Raw genomic sequence first — 19,163 nt, forward strand, 5'->3', positions numbered from 1 at the left:
ATAATTCTTAAGTTATGTGCTTCAGAAAGCATTCAATATGTTCTGATGGTGGAAATATAGGTGAGTCAAATTTAGATGAGATGTTATTAAACATTAATTAGATAGTTCCATTGAATTTACCAGTAGAAAACAATCCTCATAAGTCACAGCCATCATATATATCGTTCATTTATGTATCCATATAGATAGATAGATAGATATTCTTTATTTCCTCATTTTTATGAGATTACAACAGCAAGGAACATAGAAAAAAATGCAGTGTAGAATCAGTTCATGTGAAATACTTGAACGTTGATATTTACAAGTTCGAGCAACGTTGCTACGTTATGTCTGGTTTACTTATTGTTCATATTCTAGTTGTTTCTTAGATTCGTCACTGTCTTTTATAAATATTCATCAATTTTTGCATACATTTTAGGTATCAATTTTGAGATGTATTTCATCATTTCTGTCCAGTTTTCGTCTGACAAATCGATATCTTGTGATCGCCTGCCAAGGATAAATTTTGTTTGATCAGTTTCACTCATGTTCGTAAATGTGACATAGTCATTAACATGAAGAAAATTAACAATGATCTCCAGGATTAGATCCCTCTCAGCAAACAGAATATGGCATTCTATCAGAAAATGTACTACTATATCAGTTACCGTTTTACCACATAATTTGCAAATAACAGGAACAACTTCCCAGACAAAGGATAAGTGTATAAGGTCACTCATCTGCCATGTATCCTTCACACTTAATTTAGAGATCTTCCACAGTGGATGTGTATCCAGCTTAGTATGTATGCTAGCAAAAATGTGTAGACTTTCTTTAGCAGCCAAAGATTCTCTCCATTTCTCCTCCTCGCGATTTTGTACTATCCGTTTTATGAACTGTTTCCATTGTCCCTTTGAAGGAATATCGTCGTCAGGGTTGTTAAATCCAAAGAAAATCTCGATATTGTAATTTTTCATTATATTGTGCACATCCGGTATAAATCCCAAGGAATTGATGTTGTTTGTCGTATATGTTTTCAGTCTGACATCAAATAATCAAATAATAATATAAATCTTTTTCTTTTCCATTTATTTATCTTTATAAATCTTTTCTTTATTTATTTATACTTTAATATAAATTTTTTGCTCATTTATTTATCCTTATAAATCATTTCATTCGTTTATTTTCTCCTTTTTTTTAACTGAGATTTTATCTTTATTTTTGTTGTGTTTCCTTTGCTTTGCCAGTAACCTGAACACAATGTTTGAGACAGTGATGCCTGAAGTGAACAAGTGTCCTATGCAGTACCAGGATGTGTACAACCGTGCAATAATGTTCCTAGATTCCGAGGCGAAGACCGTTTGTGAAGAGCCCTTCCTGGATATCACTCCTCCAACCAAATGTAACGCAGATCTCGCTGATAGCTGCCTGAAGGATGTCATGCCTTTATTGTCTTCTGTTGGAACAGAACGTAAAAAGATGTGCTTGTAAGTATGCTTTAGTGTAATATTTATTGAAAGATAATTAACCAGAATGCAAAATCAAACAGATTTGTCATCTATACCAAAAATTTGAGGAAATTAATTGAAATATCATGTAGGAATTTCACACAGGTAACAAATTGACTAATATTTTAAGCTGATGGTAGGGAATAAAATATGTTAAGTTTATATGGAATTATTTTCAAGCTTGATGTTCGTAATGCTGAAGAACATGTCTGTTGTCAGAGACTGTATGAGACATACTGTTTTTGTTGACAGGGCTGTTGAACAAGCTTCCATTTGTATGTCGTATGGCCTCCGTAACTGTAACGACACAGAGTCACTGGTTCCATTCCTGGCATTTGAACAGATCAAGTCTATTGTATCAGAGAGCTGTCCTTACCTCACTGCTTCCATGCAGTGTTATGATAACAGTGACATACTGGCAGGAACCGTACAGATATGTGACGTTACTAATGCTAAAAAATGTGCTGATCTTGTTACTGGGAACACCGACATTGAAAAATGCGGGTAATGATATCGGCAGGGAAAATGAAAGTTGTAAACATGATATCTCCAAAATAACCATTGCTGGATGGATGAAAGCATAACCATTATTGTAAACTGATTGTTCTGAAATGTTGATGTAATGGATACTGTTATCTATATAGGTGATGTTTATAATGTAATAGTACTTTGTTTACTATACTCTTTATTTTATAAAACATGGTATAAAAGAAATGAAGATAAATTAAGCAAAAACAATTGCCATTCTTTATGTTACATGATAATATCTTTTATTTGCTTTGATTCAATTCAAATGATAGCTATATTTATCTTACTAAAATACAATACACATGAAATGATTTTCACCAAGGTTTCTTGAAATTACCTGTCTTACCTGTGTAAGTAATTGTCTATATAGATCTCGATGCTATGTTTAACAGAAAGTTACCAGATATGATGAACTGCTTTTATCGACAAACATCAAGCTGTAGTGCAATAGAGATGTATGACGCCTACACGCACTTGAACATTGTCCTCGACAATGTGGTGGGCATGTGTTACGATGACAGGATGGTAGCTCAATACAACCAGGTGGCAGCAGCCATTCCTTGTACACAGGCGGAAAAATGTAACATGGCTGATGTTAATCCCACATGTGGACCCCTGATTCCTGCAACATTCACATCATGCAGGTAACTGTAAATGAGTTTTACTTTCTTACTAAGAAAATTAGCTGAAACTTATATATGCTACTATTCTTACATGATATTAGATGAAAATCTTCAAAATTTACATTTAATGAAAAACTTAAAAGATTGATTAAAGCTTTGTTAAAACTGCAGCTTTTAATTACCAGCTTTTATTTTCTATCTGAAATCTTTCAGTATTTCAGAAAAAAGTTTTGATATTGGTTTGTAATTGTTTTTGTTTCAGTGACCTCAGCGCTTTCCAATCATGCGTTTCTAACTTGATAAAGGGCTGTAGTACAATGCATCTTGCAGTGCTACGTTCTGTATTTGGATCTATTATGTCCGACACCCAATTAGCCTGTATAGATATTCCTGCTCTAACCTCCATGATCGACTATGAGCGACTCCTAGCCATACCAGTCTTTACCTGTGTTGACAATTACAACCGGGAGATGACTGCAGCTCTGATGAATACCAGTCATGCCCATGAAGCAATTTGCTCTGCTTACGGCAACTTAGGAGAGTGTTTGGTCGGTGATCGGTCAGAATCCGAGGCAATGGCTATGTTTGCCTTCTTCGGAACATCATTCAACATGACTTGGGAAGTAGTCAAAGAAATCTGCTGGTCAGAAGACCAGATGGCAGACTGGGATCGAAGCAGGATGGGAGCTATGTACAATTACAAGTCAGATAGAAATACTGATGAGATGCAGAAAGGTGAGGAAAATGATTAAGGCATGTTTATGAGAGCTGTTCATGCTTATCAAATTAGAGAGGAGGAAGCTTGTTCAAGAAACTTGAATACAAAACTAACAAATTATGTTTTATGCATTATTGAAATTTGCCCATTCCATAGGTCAACTACTAGCTATTTCTATCCACAAAAGAAAGAACCCATGAATATTTTATATTATACATTTAGTATTTAAGGTGTGTAATATATCTATGTGTATACAGATGGACCAGCTTGTGAGATTAAGGCTGCTGCCAAGTATCTTAGCTCTTACTCTGTAGCCGCCATGTTCAGCAGCATCATGTCAAAGGACGACAAAAAAGACTTCTGTGACCCGTAAGTACCTCTGATTTATTGTTTTATTTCATTGTGACATATGATAAAGAGTGTTATTGCAGAAAAAACAGGAGTTTGATGGCAAATGCATGATGTCTTACAGTATCATGGTTTCGTTTAAAGAATTTACTAAAATGTTACTAGAAATATAACCATTTCAATTGTATACTATCACAGGAAAGGACAGACAGCCGTTTTGTTAGACATGGTGTTGATGAATGCAGATAATTGTTCCGAGAATACAAAAGGACCTCTGCATGGTTTGGGAGCTGCTATGCATGCATCTCACGTTTTCTCTGGTATATGTTCTGAGGAGTTGTGGACCTGTGACCCCACTAGTGCCCTGAACTGCGGAATGGAGGCTGGCCATGCAATTATGGCTAATAATTCCTTAGACAAATTTGAGGAAAATATATGCAGGTTTGTAGTATTAGCATTCATAGAACATTAGACATTTTAGTATTACTTAAAATATTGGAGGAAAAACAGGGGAGCCAGAGGTTTTGCTTTTCATCCCTGATGCTAAAACGGGAAGGATTTCCCAGTAGGGTATGGAATGAAACGGAAAGATAACAATAAAGCTTATTTGTACCTCTTATTTGAAAATCTTGAAGAGTTTTACGTAAAAAGATAAAACGAAAAAATACCTCTAATGCTATTAATTGTGTTGTTCATACTCCATGTCAAATCTCGTATCTCGTCAGATATTATACCCTTTGTCATCAATTGTTAGGACTCTAAAAACAAAATTGTTATGAAAGTGTTTTAAAAATGTGAAATGGGAACAGCTGGTGTGTTGTATTATTTAAAGAGGTTTTAAAAAACATTAAATGATTTGTGTTTAGAGTCTATGATCATTCAATGGAATGTATCAAGCGCCACACTTTTGCATGTCCAATGGAGGTTAACTGGAGAATTATTGAGAAGTTGGAGAGCTCATTCTGTATTGGCTACAGCATGGTCAAACACTGTTCATCAGTTCAGGAGAAAATGATGAAGGACAATACCATGATACCGAGCTGTGACTGGGACGAGTGGTATGAGGATTGGGTTGATACAGATGACAACGACAAGACTGATAACAAGACAACAGTCATCGCCAGCAACACAACCAAACCAGATGATGACAAGATGGACGACCAGAAAGTGTGTAACCAAACCGCAGCCTTCGAGTGTGTCGCCTTTGTTATGATGCACCTGTACAGCCCCATGTTGGAATGTAATAGCATGCATAGGTATGTGATACATCTAACAGGGAGACGTTTCCCTCTGTGTACAGAAATTTTCCCATTTTCGATTTTTGATCAGATTGTTTTTCAAATTAAAATAAGCAGTTTAAGTGAAGTGGTTGCCTTTTCAAGTATACTGTGTATATTGAACCAGCTTAGGTTAGTAGTGACTTCATTTGACATCATGAAACTTGACAACTTTTCAGGGAGATTTGATAGTATTAAGGCCAAGAAAACAACAAAAGTACACCAGTTTTCCTTAGTCTGTATGCCTGGTTGAACTTTTTAATGGTGACCAGTGTTTAGAATATATGATTGCTTTGGCAATTAAGAAATATAATTTCACACAATACATAATACATACAACAAAGATTTTGTTTTCGTGGTTGGACCAAATTTGAGTTATACTTTCTACACTTGTAAATATTTTGGTAAGTTGGGTTTTATTGATATTTTTGTCATGAAGTTTGTTTTTAAATGATTTTATGAATGGAACTGTAGATAATGTGTCAGTATATTTAACATGTGATATGTGGTTAACAGGGAGTACACTAAAGCTATGCTGTGTGTTGATGCGATGACGAAAGGCTGTGACGGGTCTACCATGCTAACAGTAGAGGCCGTGGTAAGGACAGCTGTGAAGAAGACATACGAGATATGTCCCCAGGTTGTCATGGTCCCATGTCATGAATCCAAGAACTGTCATATTGATGAGGCTCAGAACTGTGTTAATGTCCTTACCCACTTGTCTGGACTCAAAGAAATGCAGGATCAACATATCTGCCTGTAAGTTTAATTCACATACCGTATATCTCCCCCTGGGGTAACGTTGTTACCTCAGCGTCCATAAACTTTCTTAATCCCGAACAGCTCTTGTTTGAAATCCATATGGATGGTTTTAGGAATGATCTGGCTACCTCATATGCCTTAAATGAAATTAGGTATAATTAATTAACTCTATTTAATTATGATGGAATTTCAAGTATGCATGTTATGTAATCAAGATGCTACATAGTTATTTTGTGATACGTTAAACAGATTTCTTCTTATTTAATGATACTCCTGTTATTGACAATATATTCACACAAAAAAACCTTATAGATTCCATCCTGTGTGGTGTCCTTTTGGAACTAAAATTTTGTATAAGCCTCCTCTGCTTGTTTCAGAGCTCGTGAGATGACTGAAATTTGTCTGAAGGAGAAACTTCAACACTGCTCAGTGTTTGGAAGGACAGCTCTTATGGAGGCTATTAAGCATGCCACACCAAACAGACATCTCATATGTCAAGGTGACTTAGCTGTCTGCATTCAGAAGTTCTTCTACAACACCATTGGTGTTATATCCGGGGATCTAATGATGGCGAATATGGCACGTGTCCGAGGAAAGATCGCCAGCGAAGTCACTGATCACTTCATGACCAATCCGCATATGGTAGGACTGACAGAAATCAACAAGAGGATTGAGATGAACATGGCAAATATGTCGCGTGAGATTAGAGATGCATTTTCTGGTAACTCATCAATGATGCCAAATATGGACATGGGTACTCCGGCTGATACTATTCTCATGGACGCTTCAGCCTATATGTGGAATATGATCTCTGGTGGCATGGATGAGGACTACCAAACCAACCATGCTAAATCTAAGGTAAATGGTTCGCTGACAAACTCCGGCTAAGTCTTGATTATCTTAGTACTGTTCAACTTATCGCTACTGTATATCCCATCATGAAATAAGGCAAGATGGCTGGAGGATGGGATGTATGTCTTGTCTGCCCTTTACCATCTGGTTTGTGTTTAGTGATCTCTCCTGTAGTATATTCACAGACAGCTTTAGTTTCTATGATCTGTACAGATTTGTGATATATGGATACCTAATAGTATCACCTTACATTTTTATTTGACTTCTGACAACAATTTCGTTATTAGGTTCTTCAATGTGTGGCTGTCCGTGAAGCATTTGAGTGCATGAATGCTGAAATGCACCAGGCAAGCTGGGGATACCTGTCTCCAGCTCAAGCAACATTTGTTAGTCAGAACATCTTGCAGGTGAACATGATTGCAGAAATCATGTGTAAAGAAGACACTACCTGTGTTTTCTTAAATGGTGAGTTCAACTCAACTTTATTCAGCAGTGCTAGTATCTAATATCCATGAAATGGACCAAGATTGGTTGACATAAATAACAAGAGGTTCTGTAAAAATATTGTGATTTGATATGTAAATCAACTATCGCATTTGTTATAGATTAAAAAATTGACACTTATAAAATATTTGATATTTGTAGCAATGCCTAAAGTATTGCTAGAGAGGTAAATCATGAAATATGCATTCATTTACAGAGCCAGAAACCTGCCAGGTGCTCCCTGCTTTGTGGATGACAATGTCTGCATTGGGGCAAGTGATGGCTACCAACAATGTCGATTTCTGCAGGTAACACTTTGTATTCTATATCCCTTATTATGTGTAATAAAGTTGAAACATGTCCTATATGTGGTATCTTGTCATGCTCATTGGACATCTATTTGTGTAATCTAAATTGTAACTAAATAATTGGTCATACAGTAGCAGAATATATATATATCAACAGTTTTCTCCTCCGAGTTTATACTGGAGTGTTTATTGTCAATTTTAGCAGTCCCACTGTTCTACTATAAACATTATCCTCATTTTCAGTCACCTGCCAGCCCTGATGTCTAATGTTACGTCCTTGACCTCAAGCTGCTCTGATGAGGTTGGTCAGCACTTCAAAGCCATGTTAGAATTCCAAAGGGAAGCCAGTGATGCCATCTGTAAGCTTCCAACAACATGTAAAGTAGACCAGGCTGTTCAGTGCTTAGCAACACTCAATCAGGCCAATTTCTGCTCGTAAGTTATTTGACCGTGTACTGCTCATAGAATATAGTCTTTACCAGGATGACTTATTTTCATAATATCGCCAACTTTGACTAGGTCAACTCAAGGTCATGGAGACAGTTTGCCTTACCAATCTAATTTCAGTATGTTATTTCTTATCACAATCGGGCAAATTCAGATCTACATGTTAAACATATATCAAACACATTATTGGTTCTCCATAGAAAGAAAACAGTGGGTAAGTGAGATTTTGATAGGTTTTTTATATATACTATACACAGATTATCAGCAGTAGTTATAACTGCTAGAAAACAGTTTTAGTTGTTGTTTCTGTTTCAAAAGTGATCTATTCAATTGCAAATACCTGTATACAAAGCAATGGTGTATTATTTTAATGAATATCTTATAAAATCTCGTAAATATTCAATATAATCAAACCTTGGATCTAAGTGTGCAAATGTTTCAGTTCTTTAGCTTATTTTCAAGTATGTATAAGCTTATTTTCAAGTATGTATAAGATTGTTTATATGTTGTGAAAGGAGAAAAGAAGCTATTAATGAAATTCAGCCAAGTCTCTTTATGAAATATTATGTTCTTTGCTTTTACAGAGAAAATGAGAATGTGAAGAGCTGTATGACCGATGCTTTGAAGGGTTGTTCCCTCCTCATTCAGGCTAACCTGACAGCAGAATATACAAAGATTGAGGGATATTTTGGCCAATCTTGTGTAAAAATGCCAAGCTTCAATGTAAGATAATTTCACATTTATGTCTAAATTAATTCAACAGATTAATAAGTCTTAAGATATAACACAGATTATTTATCGGCATTTTTTGTAAATTGTAAAAGTTTTAAACTTAATCAGGAGGAAGTTTTGCGCTTTTAAAAATCTCATAATCCTGACACTGATTTATTTTTGGATAAAGGAAATATATAAGAGAGCATATGTGTGATATACTTATGAAGTATTATTACCTAGCATCTTGACATTCATCATGCACAAGAGACCTACCTTAGTTCAGTGGGTTTTTACTCTGTGTATTTAGACTTTCCTCTGCAGCCAGCTGCTGAATGAAACATCTGTATATAACCAATATAAACTATCACTTTGCCATAAAACAAACCATACTACCATGTAAAAATCATATTTTGAAGAACATTTTTCAAAGGCTTAACACTTTGAAATACCCCATAAACAACACTTATAAACTACAAAAAAATAAAACAATAATTCTGCAGTAATGATATTGTGCGGATTAATGATGTATGTCGAGTCCTGTGCTAAATACATTTCTTAATAACCTACTAGGTAACTGAGCAAAGCCGTCCAATCAGAATATCAGAAGGAGATATGAACATGACAAACATTTTGGTGATGATAAACGAGAAACCAGACTGTGGATTTGACTGTTATATTGAAGTGCGTGTGATGTTATCTGAAGATGCTAGCTCTGTATCCAAGTAAGCCCTTTGATTTGTTTGATTGTATTGTTCTTTCATCTTTAAACATCAGCATGAAGACCAGTTCATGAAACTGGGCCCAGATATTTTACAAAATGGACTTTGTCACTACAGTGCTTATGAAATGAAATGATTCATTTTAGACCTGTTATAACTTTTTACCCTTGCATCATGTTTGATACTGCATAACCATCATACAACTCAATGCTAGGTAGAGTTGACATATGAAAAGTAAATAAAATATGACCTGCATGAGCTTTATGATATTAGTAGATATGAACCAAGGGTTCAACCAAGGACGTATATGAGAAGGATAAGTCACACTGGGTTTTGGGGAAGTCCAAGGCAGGCGCTTTTGTGTTTGTGCACTGACCATGACGTTGGGCAACGACTGATTTTCCTTTGATATCCGCAGGTGCAGCCTTTGATGTAGCTTGCGGGTGCGAGGGTTACCGTCTTACTCTCTGAAGCGGGGCCGTCATTTCATGAGCTGTCGATTATTTTTAACGAAAATTTAAGACATGTCCTCTAAATATTCCGTCTTTAAAGCAAGTAATATACGTCGTGAAATTTAATAAACTTTACAATGGTGTTTCTTTTGACTCGATAAGACAAGTATTTGTTGAGAAAATCGGTTTTTATTCCCGGTTCATAGGCGTCTTGCGTGGTGTTTAGTAATGTAAAGAGACAGTCACGAATCCTTCTCGCTTATAAATCCTTGGTTCAACTGATTTAATTAACAATATCATTTACATGCCTAGGTAACATCCAATTGTATGTAAAAATGAACATATCTAAAGTATAATGAATAACAACAATAAATAAATTAAGAATATTATAATCCTGGAAGCTATAACATAACATTTTTTCTTTCATACCTACGGGTGTAATGCTGGCTGGTCTAGGGCAATACACTCAGCCTGAGGCTGTATTACATGGCTACCCATGCAATAAGGCCTCGTGACGTCACCGTGTCAATAAAATTTCTATTTGCTCGGTAAAATTTCAACATTTTTTTCACAAACTTGGCTGGTTTTACTATAAAATATGCAAACAACGGAATTTTTGTTGAAAATATCACATAATTTGAAAAATTGACTTTCAGCCATGGATTTGTTCGAATTTATTTCAAAATGGCGGGATATTGTACATTGTAGTTGTAAAATTGCAATAAAACGTCGAGGTATGAAAGAAAAGTACCCTTTCATAAGTAGATATGAAGGATAGGGATATTCTACCCTCAGGATCACAAAATGTTGCAAAACCTTCGGCAAGCTTCGGGTTTTACTACATTTTGTGACCTCGGGTAGAATATCCCTATCCTTCATATCCACATGAAAGAGTCTTATAATTGTCAATCAAAATGTATCCCAATGAACCATGTATAAAGTTTTTTTTTTTTTTGTGATTTCCAAGGTGCCACGATAACACTGCCATCCCACAAGTACTGGTAGCCCAGGCTGAAGGTACCACCAGTACATGTAGTATGACCTTCACTGATGCCAACTATAATGCACCTCAAGTAGTGCCGATTATCCCCACCGCTGATCTGATCCAGGACGGTAATCACTACGTCACAGCTAAACTGACTGCATCAAAGTTTGTGAATGGAGGGCTTGTCAAACAAACACAGATTGCAGAATATACGGTAGGTAGAAAAGATGGACATTTTTGAGGTTTTTTATACAATCTGCTTATAAAATACTGACATTTCACAGACTTTCTCTTTTCATAGTGATTTTATGCCCTTCAATAAAATAAATGGGCCATATCTGTCCCTTCGTATTCCTCCGCATCCTGACTACCATTTGTTTCAGGGTAGATTTTGAAATGTTTTGACTGACCAGATATATATTAATGTAATAATGTTCTTGCTACCTTTCTGATAATCTTGGAAAACAACCATGTATTTTACAAACAGGAAGGAGAGTAAATCATTGAGTGAAACATAATTTTGCTGGGCTGCTGTATTAGTATAATAACTGTCCACAGGTCAATTTGTCACAGATTTTCATGTGAACCTGATTTTTAGGTCACTTGAGGTCTCAAGTGACCTATTATAATTGCCTTTTGTCTGTCGTTGTGCGTTGTGTGTCCGTAAACAATTTACATTTTCGACTTCTCCTCCAAAACCGCTGAAGCAATTTCAATGAAATTTGCACAAACCTTATCAGGCATAAGGTCAATCAAAATTGTGAATTATATGACCCCTACCCCCCCAGGGGGCTGTGGGAGGGGCCAAAAGGGATAAAATTGACTAAAATTTCAAAAATCTTCTCCACTCACAGATGCGGTAGAATTAAATACTCTTCATAGAAAGAAAGGTCTCAAGGCCCTCTACAGAAATTGTGAATTATATGACCCTGGGGTCTCAGGTTCTCCCTGGGGAGGGGGTTAAGTTTACTGTAGTTTATATAGGGAAAACACATTTTTAGCTCACCTGGACCTGGTCCGTCGTCCGTCCGTCCATCAACATTTAATTTAAATCACTACAAGTCATAGAGTTCCACATGGATTGTGACCAAATTTGGCCACAAACATCCTTGGGGGAAGGGAAACAGAACTTGTATAAATTTTGGCTCTGACCCCCCAGGGGCAAGAGGGGCAGGGCCCGATAGGGGAAATAGAGGTTAATCCTATAAATCACTACTTGTCCTAGAGTTCTACATGGATTGTAACCAAATTTGGCCACAAACATACTTGGGGGGAAGGGGAACAGAACTTGTATAAATCTACTTTTGGCTCTGACACCCCGCATGCTGCGGGGCAGGAGGGGCGGTGTCCATTAGGGGAAATAGAGGTAAATCCTATAAGTCGCTACTTTCCTAGAGTTCTGCATGGATTGTAACCAAATTTGGCCACAAACATCCTTTGGGGAAGGGGAACAGAACTTGTATAAGTTTTGGCTCTGACCCCGCATGGGCAGGAGGGGGGGTGCCAGATAGGGGAAATAGAGGTAAATCCTATAAATCACTACTCGTCCTAGAGTTCTGCATGGATTGTAACCAAATTTGGCCACAAACATCCTTGCGGGAAGGGGAACAGAACTTGTATAAATTTTGGCTCTGACCCCTCAGAGGCAGGAGTTGCTTGTCCTAGAGTTCTGCATGGATTGTAACAAAATTTGGCCACAAATATCCTTGGGGGAATGGGAACAGAACTTATAAATTTTGGGTCTGACCTCCAGGGGGGCAGGAGGGGCGGGGCCCAATAGGGAAATAAGAGGTTAATATTCAAATTCCTTCAGAAAAGAAACAATGAACCTGTATTCAGAACATGACTTGACATTACAAACCAGGTGAGCGAAACAGGCCCTCTGGGCCTCTTGTTGAGCATTATTTGGTCATTTATGATAGGAAATTAGTTGTCAGAAATATTCCTATGAGATGGTCATTGAATTCTATTAACAAATTTTCCATGACTGACCCCCAGGGGCCTTAGTGGCGGGCCAAAATGGGTAAAATGGGTAAAATAGGCTAAAACTTCAAAAATCTTCTTCTGAAAATCTGGCACTGGTAGAATCAAATACTCTTCATAGATGGAAAAGTCTTAAGGTCCTTTAAAAAAATTGTGAATTATATGACCATGGGGTCTCTTAGTTTGCCCCTGGGGAGGAAGTTAAGTTTACTATAGTTTATATAGGGAAAACACATTTTTGAGCATTATTTGGTCATTTGTACTAGGAAATGAGACAAATGTTGAATTTCCTAAAACTGACCCCCAGGTGGCCTTAGTGGCGGGCCAAAATGGGTAAAATAGGCTAAAACTTCAAAAATCTTCTTCTGAAAATCTGGCACTGGTAGAATCAAATACTCTTCATAGATGGAAAAGTCTTAAGGTCCTTTAAAAAAATTGTGAATTATATGACCATGGGGTCTCTAGTTTGCCCCTGGGGAGGAAGTTAAGTTTACTATAGTTTATATAGGGAAAACACATTTTTGAGCATTATTTGGTCATTTGTACTAGGAAATGAGACAAATGTTGAAGTATGAGATGGCCACTAAATCCTATTAACAAATTTTCTATGACTGACCCCCAGGGGCCTTAGGGGCGGGGTCAAAAGGGGTTAAATAGACTAAAACTTCAAGAATCTTCTTCTGAAATTCTGAAGGTTCTTTACTAAAGTTTTAAATAGACTAAAACTTCAAGAATCTTCTTCTGAAATTCTGAAGGTTCTTTACTAAAGTTTTGAAATATACAACCCTGGGGTCTCGTGTTTCCCCCTGGGGAGGGGGTCAAGTTTACTAATAGTTTATATAGGAAAAACACATTTATTAATATTTTTTGCTTATTTTTCATTTGAAATTAGTCAAACTGGGTTATAAATATTAGCCTGAAATAGCATTTAACACCATATTCATATTGGTCCTAGCCGACCCCCAGGGGCCAGAGGGACAGGGCCAAAAGATGTCAAAATGGTTAAAATTTCAAAAAACTTCTTTGAATTCACAGATTTGATGGAACCAGATATTCTTCATAGATTGGAAGGTCTTAAGGCCCTTTACAAAAATTGCGAATTTCATGGCCCTGGGATCTCAGAGTTTCCCCTGAGGAGGGGGTCAAATTTACCATAGTTTATATAGGAAAAACACATTTATGAACATTATTTGCTTAGTTTTCATATGACATTAGTCAATCTTGGTTTTAATTATTAGCCTGAGATAGCATTTTAACATTATATCCATATTGGTCCTGGACGACCCCCAGGGGCCAGAGGGGCGGGGCAAAAATGGGTCAAAATGGATAACATTTCAAAAATCTTTCTTCTGAATTCACAGATTTGATGGAACCAAATACTCTTCATAAATTAAAAAGTCAAATTTATAAAATCACTGACTGATTTCAAGTGCCTGATGGGGCAATATATAGTGTTTATATGTTTTTGTTTCATTCTGCATCTGAACTCAGGTGACTGTTAAGGCCGATGGGCCTCTTATTTTTATATCTGGACTGACTTGACTATAGCTTTTAAACAGAAAATGAAATATACCAACCAAACTCCTTGTCAATGATTAGTTATACTAAGTATTGAATCTTACTCTGAGGCTTATGTGTTTAATTTCTCCCCTTTATTTTTTAGATTGTTGTATCTGACACTGATGAGAACAGTGCGTGTATGGCCGCTGATGATTCCATGATATCCTTCGATGGATTGTACGTATTTAATCATTTACTTAGCAAATGCAAATGAAGATATTTCCTATAAAAAATCATGCTTAATTGAGAGGAATCAATTAAGATCATAATATTGTTATGTATTTCTTAAAACTCTCCTACATGTCAGGAGTAACAAAAAGATATGTTTGTGAGAGTGAAAATCTTATCAGATTATTAGTAGAATTTGACTATTGCATTTGTATTATGATGTTAATTAATTGAAACTAATCATTTTGTATCATGTAATTATAACCATAAATTTGACTGTATAGCATTTGTAATAAGATATTAATTAATTGAAAACTATATAAAAAAAATTATCATTTAATTAGATTTAATTATAACCATCATGAATTTTATATTTTATGATTGACTAAAGAATGAAAATTCTTTTGAAACAAGATGAGATATGAATCCTTTGAGAAAGCGAATTACATGTATTCAATCACAATTGTATTGTTATTTGCAGACTTCATGGCAATTACCTCGAGAATTTGTTTGTATTGTACAAACACAGTACATTGCCACAAAAGGTACGCTAAAATAAAAAATTGTGACACATTTTTCTGCATCATAAATTTTTCATTTGTTGTCATCCTGTAACATAATATGGAAATAAACAAATTTAGAAATTTTATAATAAATTTGTTATCCCTTATATATGCTACTACCCTTGACAATTTAGTTTCAATATCAAGATGTTATCAAACTTCAAAATATAAAAAAATATTTTATGGAAAAAAATCAATACATTTAATGATTTAGCATAGAGAAAGGAAATGCATTTGGTCACAAAAAGTAGGTTAAGTCCAGAAATACCTGATTTTTCATATTATTTAAATTTGTTTTAGTTGCATGATTATATGATTATGATTGTAAAACACTTAAACTTTTTGTAGGTGTTTGTGATGAAACAGAAAAACCAGAACGTTTTTGGAACGGTTATATGTGGAGTGGCTATCACCTCCGAAGACGATGTCTTTATCATTGATCGTTGTAGAAATACAGATGGCGTTTATGGTAACACTCAACAATTGTACTTAACAAACAACTTGCATGTGGACACAGAATTTTACTCCATGACAAATGAATACAAGGTAATCTACTTCACAATCAATGATGTATGATTGAAAATTCAAATTTTACTGTATTGAGTACATATTCATTATAATTATAATGTTCGACTCTTAAACTTATTATATCTAATACCATTGTGCTTAATAACAACTTTACTAATAATCAAGATCTCTCTCTTTATCTATGTTGATGTTTTGTACTGTGTTGTGTAATATGTATATTATGATAAATAAAAAAAAATGTTTTAAAAACAATTCCTTTACAATCTGGTTCTAGATGTTATTCAAGCGCAAAACAGCTTCTCATCAGAGAATTTCGCATTTTTACATTTTGTTGCGTCACTTGAAAAGGGAAATCAACATAATACTATACACAATAATTATGTATCTTGGCTCAGAATTTTAGAGGAAAATGATCTTACTTGGCAAAATATACTGATTTCCATAGGTGAGGTTCCCCTCGGGTACCTCAGTAACGATTACAGAAAGAACAACATCTCAAGGAACAACATCTCTGGTAGTCCTAGTCCACCCATCACCATTTGACAGGGGTCAAACTGCAGGTATAACTAAGTCTCTCATCACCCTTCTTAATATTCCTAGCTATTGTAATCTGATGAACTGTTACTACTATTCTAACTGTATGACATTTGTATATATATATATACCGGTACATAATTAAAATGTTGCATTATGAACATCATGGAAGGGCTGTTTTACATAAATATATATTTATTTTTTTTGTAATATTCCATGACCCCCACTTAATTTGGGGGAAAAAAGGTAAATTAAAAACATAATTATAACCCTCAATAATAATAATAGAAGGCCTACCTTCTACTTAAAACCCTGAAATTTTTATTTATCACTCAATAGCAACAAATAATGAATAATTGAAATGTTAAAACCTCAAAATTCAGCTTTATGAGATAATAAAAATGTTGTTTTCAGGTTTATGTGGTGTCTATGATGGTATGACTGCTAACGACATGACCCTACCAAATGGACAAGCTATTGTTATAGATACATCTAATCCAATGGTTTTATTTGATATTGCTAAAAACTTTGACAGGCAATGGAGGTGAGCTTACATGGATTTTATATATTAAGTGGTCTAATTTGTGATGGCCAAGTAGTCTTATGTTTATTTCATACCTGCACTTTTTCTTGCTTCCAGCTTTGATACTGTGGTTAATGTGTCTGAAGCAGTAAATTGGTAACTTATGATGCTATATATCCTTTAATCCACAGAGTAAGGATATCTGATTTGTTTGGTGAGACTGCGACATACCCCAAGTACAACTTCTGTCCATGTGCCTCAAATTCTGACTCGTGTGTGGACAGCCGTAACAGTATCGTGGAAACATGTGCTTCTTCTATGTCTGGTAGGTTATATAAGAACTTTTAACATTCTTTGTTGTTTATTATTTGTAATAAACTTTGTTTAGAATCAACCAGATTGTTGGGAAATACTTACATGACAGCTTTAGTATATTATGGCTTTTAGAAGAACTAAGTATCATAATATAAATTTGTACTATGAGCGTAAATTGTTTTTGTTTTGGATGTTTTTGTTTTAACTTAAGATTTTGTTTAGTTACAAATAGTTTGTGTACTATTCCTGTTTTAATACATATACATACATAGAAAGATAGCCTTCTTTATGATCAGGGGTCACTGGGCCCTTTCCCACATATGTCAGTTATCTTGTTAAATAATAACTACTGATATTTTGTTGTTGAAGGTTCCGACATCACCAACGCACTGATCAGTAATGCTGTCATACTTGAGACTGGATTTGGTAGGAAGAAGAGACAAACTACTACTGGATTGTTTGATAACGTTGAAATTGATCCCAATTATGATGACACAGTATGTAACAATATTATAGATCTAAACTTTCCTTCTTTCTAATTGGTTTCACATGTTAATATTTTGGGGAAATCGACTTTTAAAAGTCTGTTACTGTTTAAGAAAAACAAAATCCTAGTAAATTTTTGGTGGTACTCGCAAGTCAATTTTATTAATATCTATATATATATGTACCCAGTAATGCATACCTTGTCCAAAAATAGGACATGTAAAAACTCGTAATTGTACTATATACAGCAGGGCCGTTAACGGACCTAGTGATTTTATATTGTTTTCAGACAAGCCTTTACAAAGCCCGTCAAAGGTCCGTCAGGATTGATACTTGAAATAATGACTTTAACAAACTGTTGAACCGGTTGTTCCGACTAAACGAAAACAGCTCAACATTTACTTCACAAGTATTTTGTCAGAATGTGTTTTAAATACATTTTGTATGCAGATACATGTTATTGTAATATTATAAGGATAAATATAAGATTATAATCAACTGTATGTCAATGATTGTTTTTATTATAGGTAACTGTACCAACGTGGGATCCTCCCCGAAATGTCACCTTTGATGCTGCCACAGCCTTCTGTGATCAGGAAGTTGCCAATGCACAAATTGTTACTCAATGTCAACAGATTCCTGGCTTTGAAATACCAGTTGCCACAGCAGTTGCAGATTGCATGAACAGGATCCTGGTAAGAATTATATAAAACGGATCGAAAATCAGTAGTGTTTAGGACTATTTCCCATGTACATAAACACTGCCCATGTTTCATTTTAAAGTGCTTCCTTCATCAATTGTAATGGGTAATATATTTTGTCCCATGCACGTATGTCTCATCCAATTCTGATGTGCGTTAAGATATATAGAGTTTGTCTTAAAGAGGTTTATGAATATGAGATAGGTATCCAGTAAACATTTCTAATTAATGTATAAATATGTTCCATTTTCAGACGAGAGATACTACAGACGGTGCTACCTCTGGTTTGACAGTATACATAGACGATTGTGAGGCTGAGGCTAACTTGCTGCTTACCTCAACTGATGCTAATTTGGTGACCCTGGCCTCCAACATCTTAAACCAGCCCTTGGTCTGCCCCAACTCTTGTAACGGCAACGGCAACTGTGTCGCAGGTAAAAAACATGTAACCATTCTTAGGAATCTATTCTCATTCTGAAAATTGAAATCTAGGTTCAAAAATTTTATAAACACACTTTTAACCATAGATTATTATTATCTAGGTCTAGGTAAAAAAAAATCAAATTCAATTAAATCTTTCTCCATCTACCAAGTGGTTTATTTTACTGAATGTAAATACAAGAACATTTCCCACATATGCTTATAAGAAATGGTTGTGCAGTGATAACTAATTACGTTTATTATATTACCAGGAGTATGCCAGTGTTTACAGAACTGGCTCGGCGATGACTGTTCTATTAACGAGAATACACCTCCCACTGTGTCCAGTGTGGAGAACAATGGTTTGTGTGATATTAGCAGTGGTGGCTGTTCTGTCATCACTATCCTTGGTAACGACTTCAGCGACCAGAAGCAGGAGACCTGTCATTTCATGGCTCTTAATGTAAGTAGTGTACAGATAACTTGATCATATTTGCAAATTACTAAACCTATATATGAAAAGTTATTTCAACAGAGAATTGGTTGTATACAGATATTATTTGAATCAGTTTTGTATATCACTCAAGTACATGTATTTAATATTTTTCAGGCCATATCTAGTGATAGTAAGATTGATTTCTATTTGAATTAGTTAATCAGGGTTTACCCATTTCCTAAA

The 19,163-nt window shown here is 35.4% G+C and overlaps 1 protein-coding gene across 4 annotated transcripts in view; it reads left to right on the top strand.

The window, feature by feature from the left end:
• Positions 1 to 19,163, top strand: part of LOC138334902 (uncharacterized) — a 110,522-nt gene that overhangs the window by 83,745 nt on the left and 7,614 nt on the right. For all 4 annotated transcript variants that reach the window (XM_069283731.1, XM_069283733.1, XM_069283734.1 and 1 more), the window contains exons 73-97: positions 1,227 to 1,466; positions 1,740 to 1,991; positions 2,408 to 2,659; positions 2,901 to 3,373; positions 3,614 to 3,725; positions 3,903 to 4,145; positions 4,571 to 4,960; positions 5,498 to 5,740; positions 6,121 to 6,601; positions 6,883 to 7,060; positions 7,296 to 7,386; positions 7,630 to 7,821; positions 8,418 to 8,556; positions 9,118 to 9,269; positions 10,686 to 10,917; positions 14,350 to 14,423; positions 14,896 to 14,959; positions 15,326 to 15,523; positions 15,951 to 16,065; positions 16,454 to 16,583; positions 16,754 to 16,887; positions 17,247 to 17,374; positions 17,891 to 18,058; positions 18,318 to 18,498; positions 18,757 to 18,947. In XM_069283731.1, the coding sequence (XP_069139832.1) occupies positions 1,227 to 1,466; positions 1,740 to 1,991; positions 2,408 to 2,659; positions 2,901 to 3,373; positions 3,614 to 3,725; positions 3,903 to 4,145; positions 4,571 to 4,960; positions 5,498 to 5,740; positions 6,121 to 6,601; positions 6,883 to 7,060; positions 7,296 to 7,386; positions 7,630 to 7,821; positions 8,418 to 8,556; positions 9,118 to 9,269; positions 10,686 to 10,917; positions 14,350 to 14,423; positions 14,896 to 14,959; positions 15,326 to 15,523; positions 15,951 to 16,065; positions 16,454 to 16,583; positions 16,754 to 16,887; positions 17,247 to 17,374; positions 17,891 to 18,058; positions 18,318 to 18,498; positions 18,757 to 18,947 (5,053 nt within the window). The remainder of the gene's footprint in view (positions 1 to 1,226; positions 1,467 to 1,739; positions 1,992 to 2,407; positions 2,660 to 2,900; positions 3,374 to 3,613; positions 3,726 to 3,902; positions 4,146 to 4,570; positions 4,961 to 5,497; positions 5,741 to 6,120; positions 6,602 to 6,882; positions 7,061 to 7,295; positions 7,387 to 7,629; positions 7,822 to 8,417; positions 8,557 to 9,117; positions 9,270 to 10,685; positions 10,918 to 14,349; positions 14,424 to 14,895; positions 14,960 to 15,325; positions 15,524 to 15,950; positions 16,066 to 16,453; positions 16,584 to 16,753; positions 16,888 to 17,246; positions 17,375 to 17,890; positions 18,059 to 18,317; positions 18,499 to 18,756; positions 18,948 to 19,163) is intronic.

This window comes from Argopecten irradians, chromosome 11, assembly GCF_041381155.1.
Source record: "Argopecten irradians isolate NY chromosome 11, Ai_NY, whole genome shotgun sequence".
Lineage (NCBI taxonomy): Eukaryota > Metazoa > Mollusca > Bivalvia > Pectinida > Pectinidae > Argopecten > Argopecten irradians.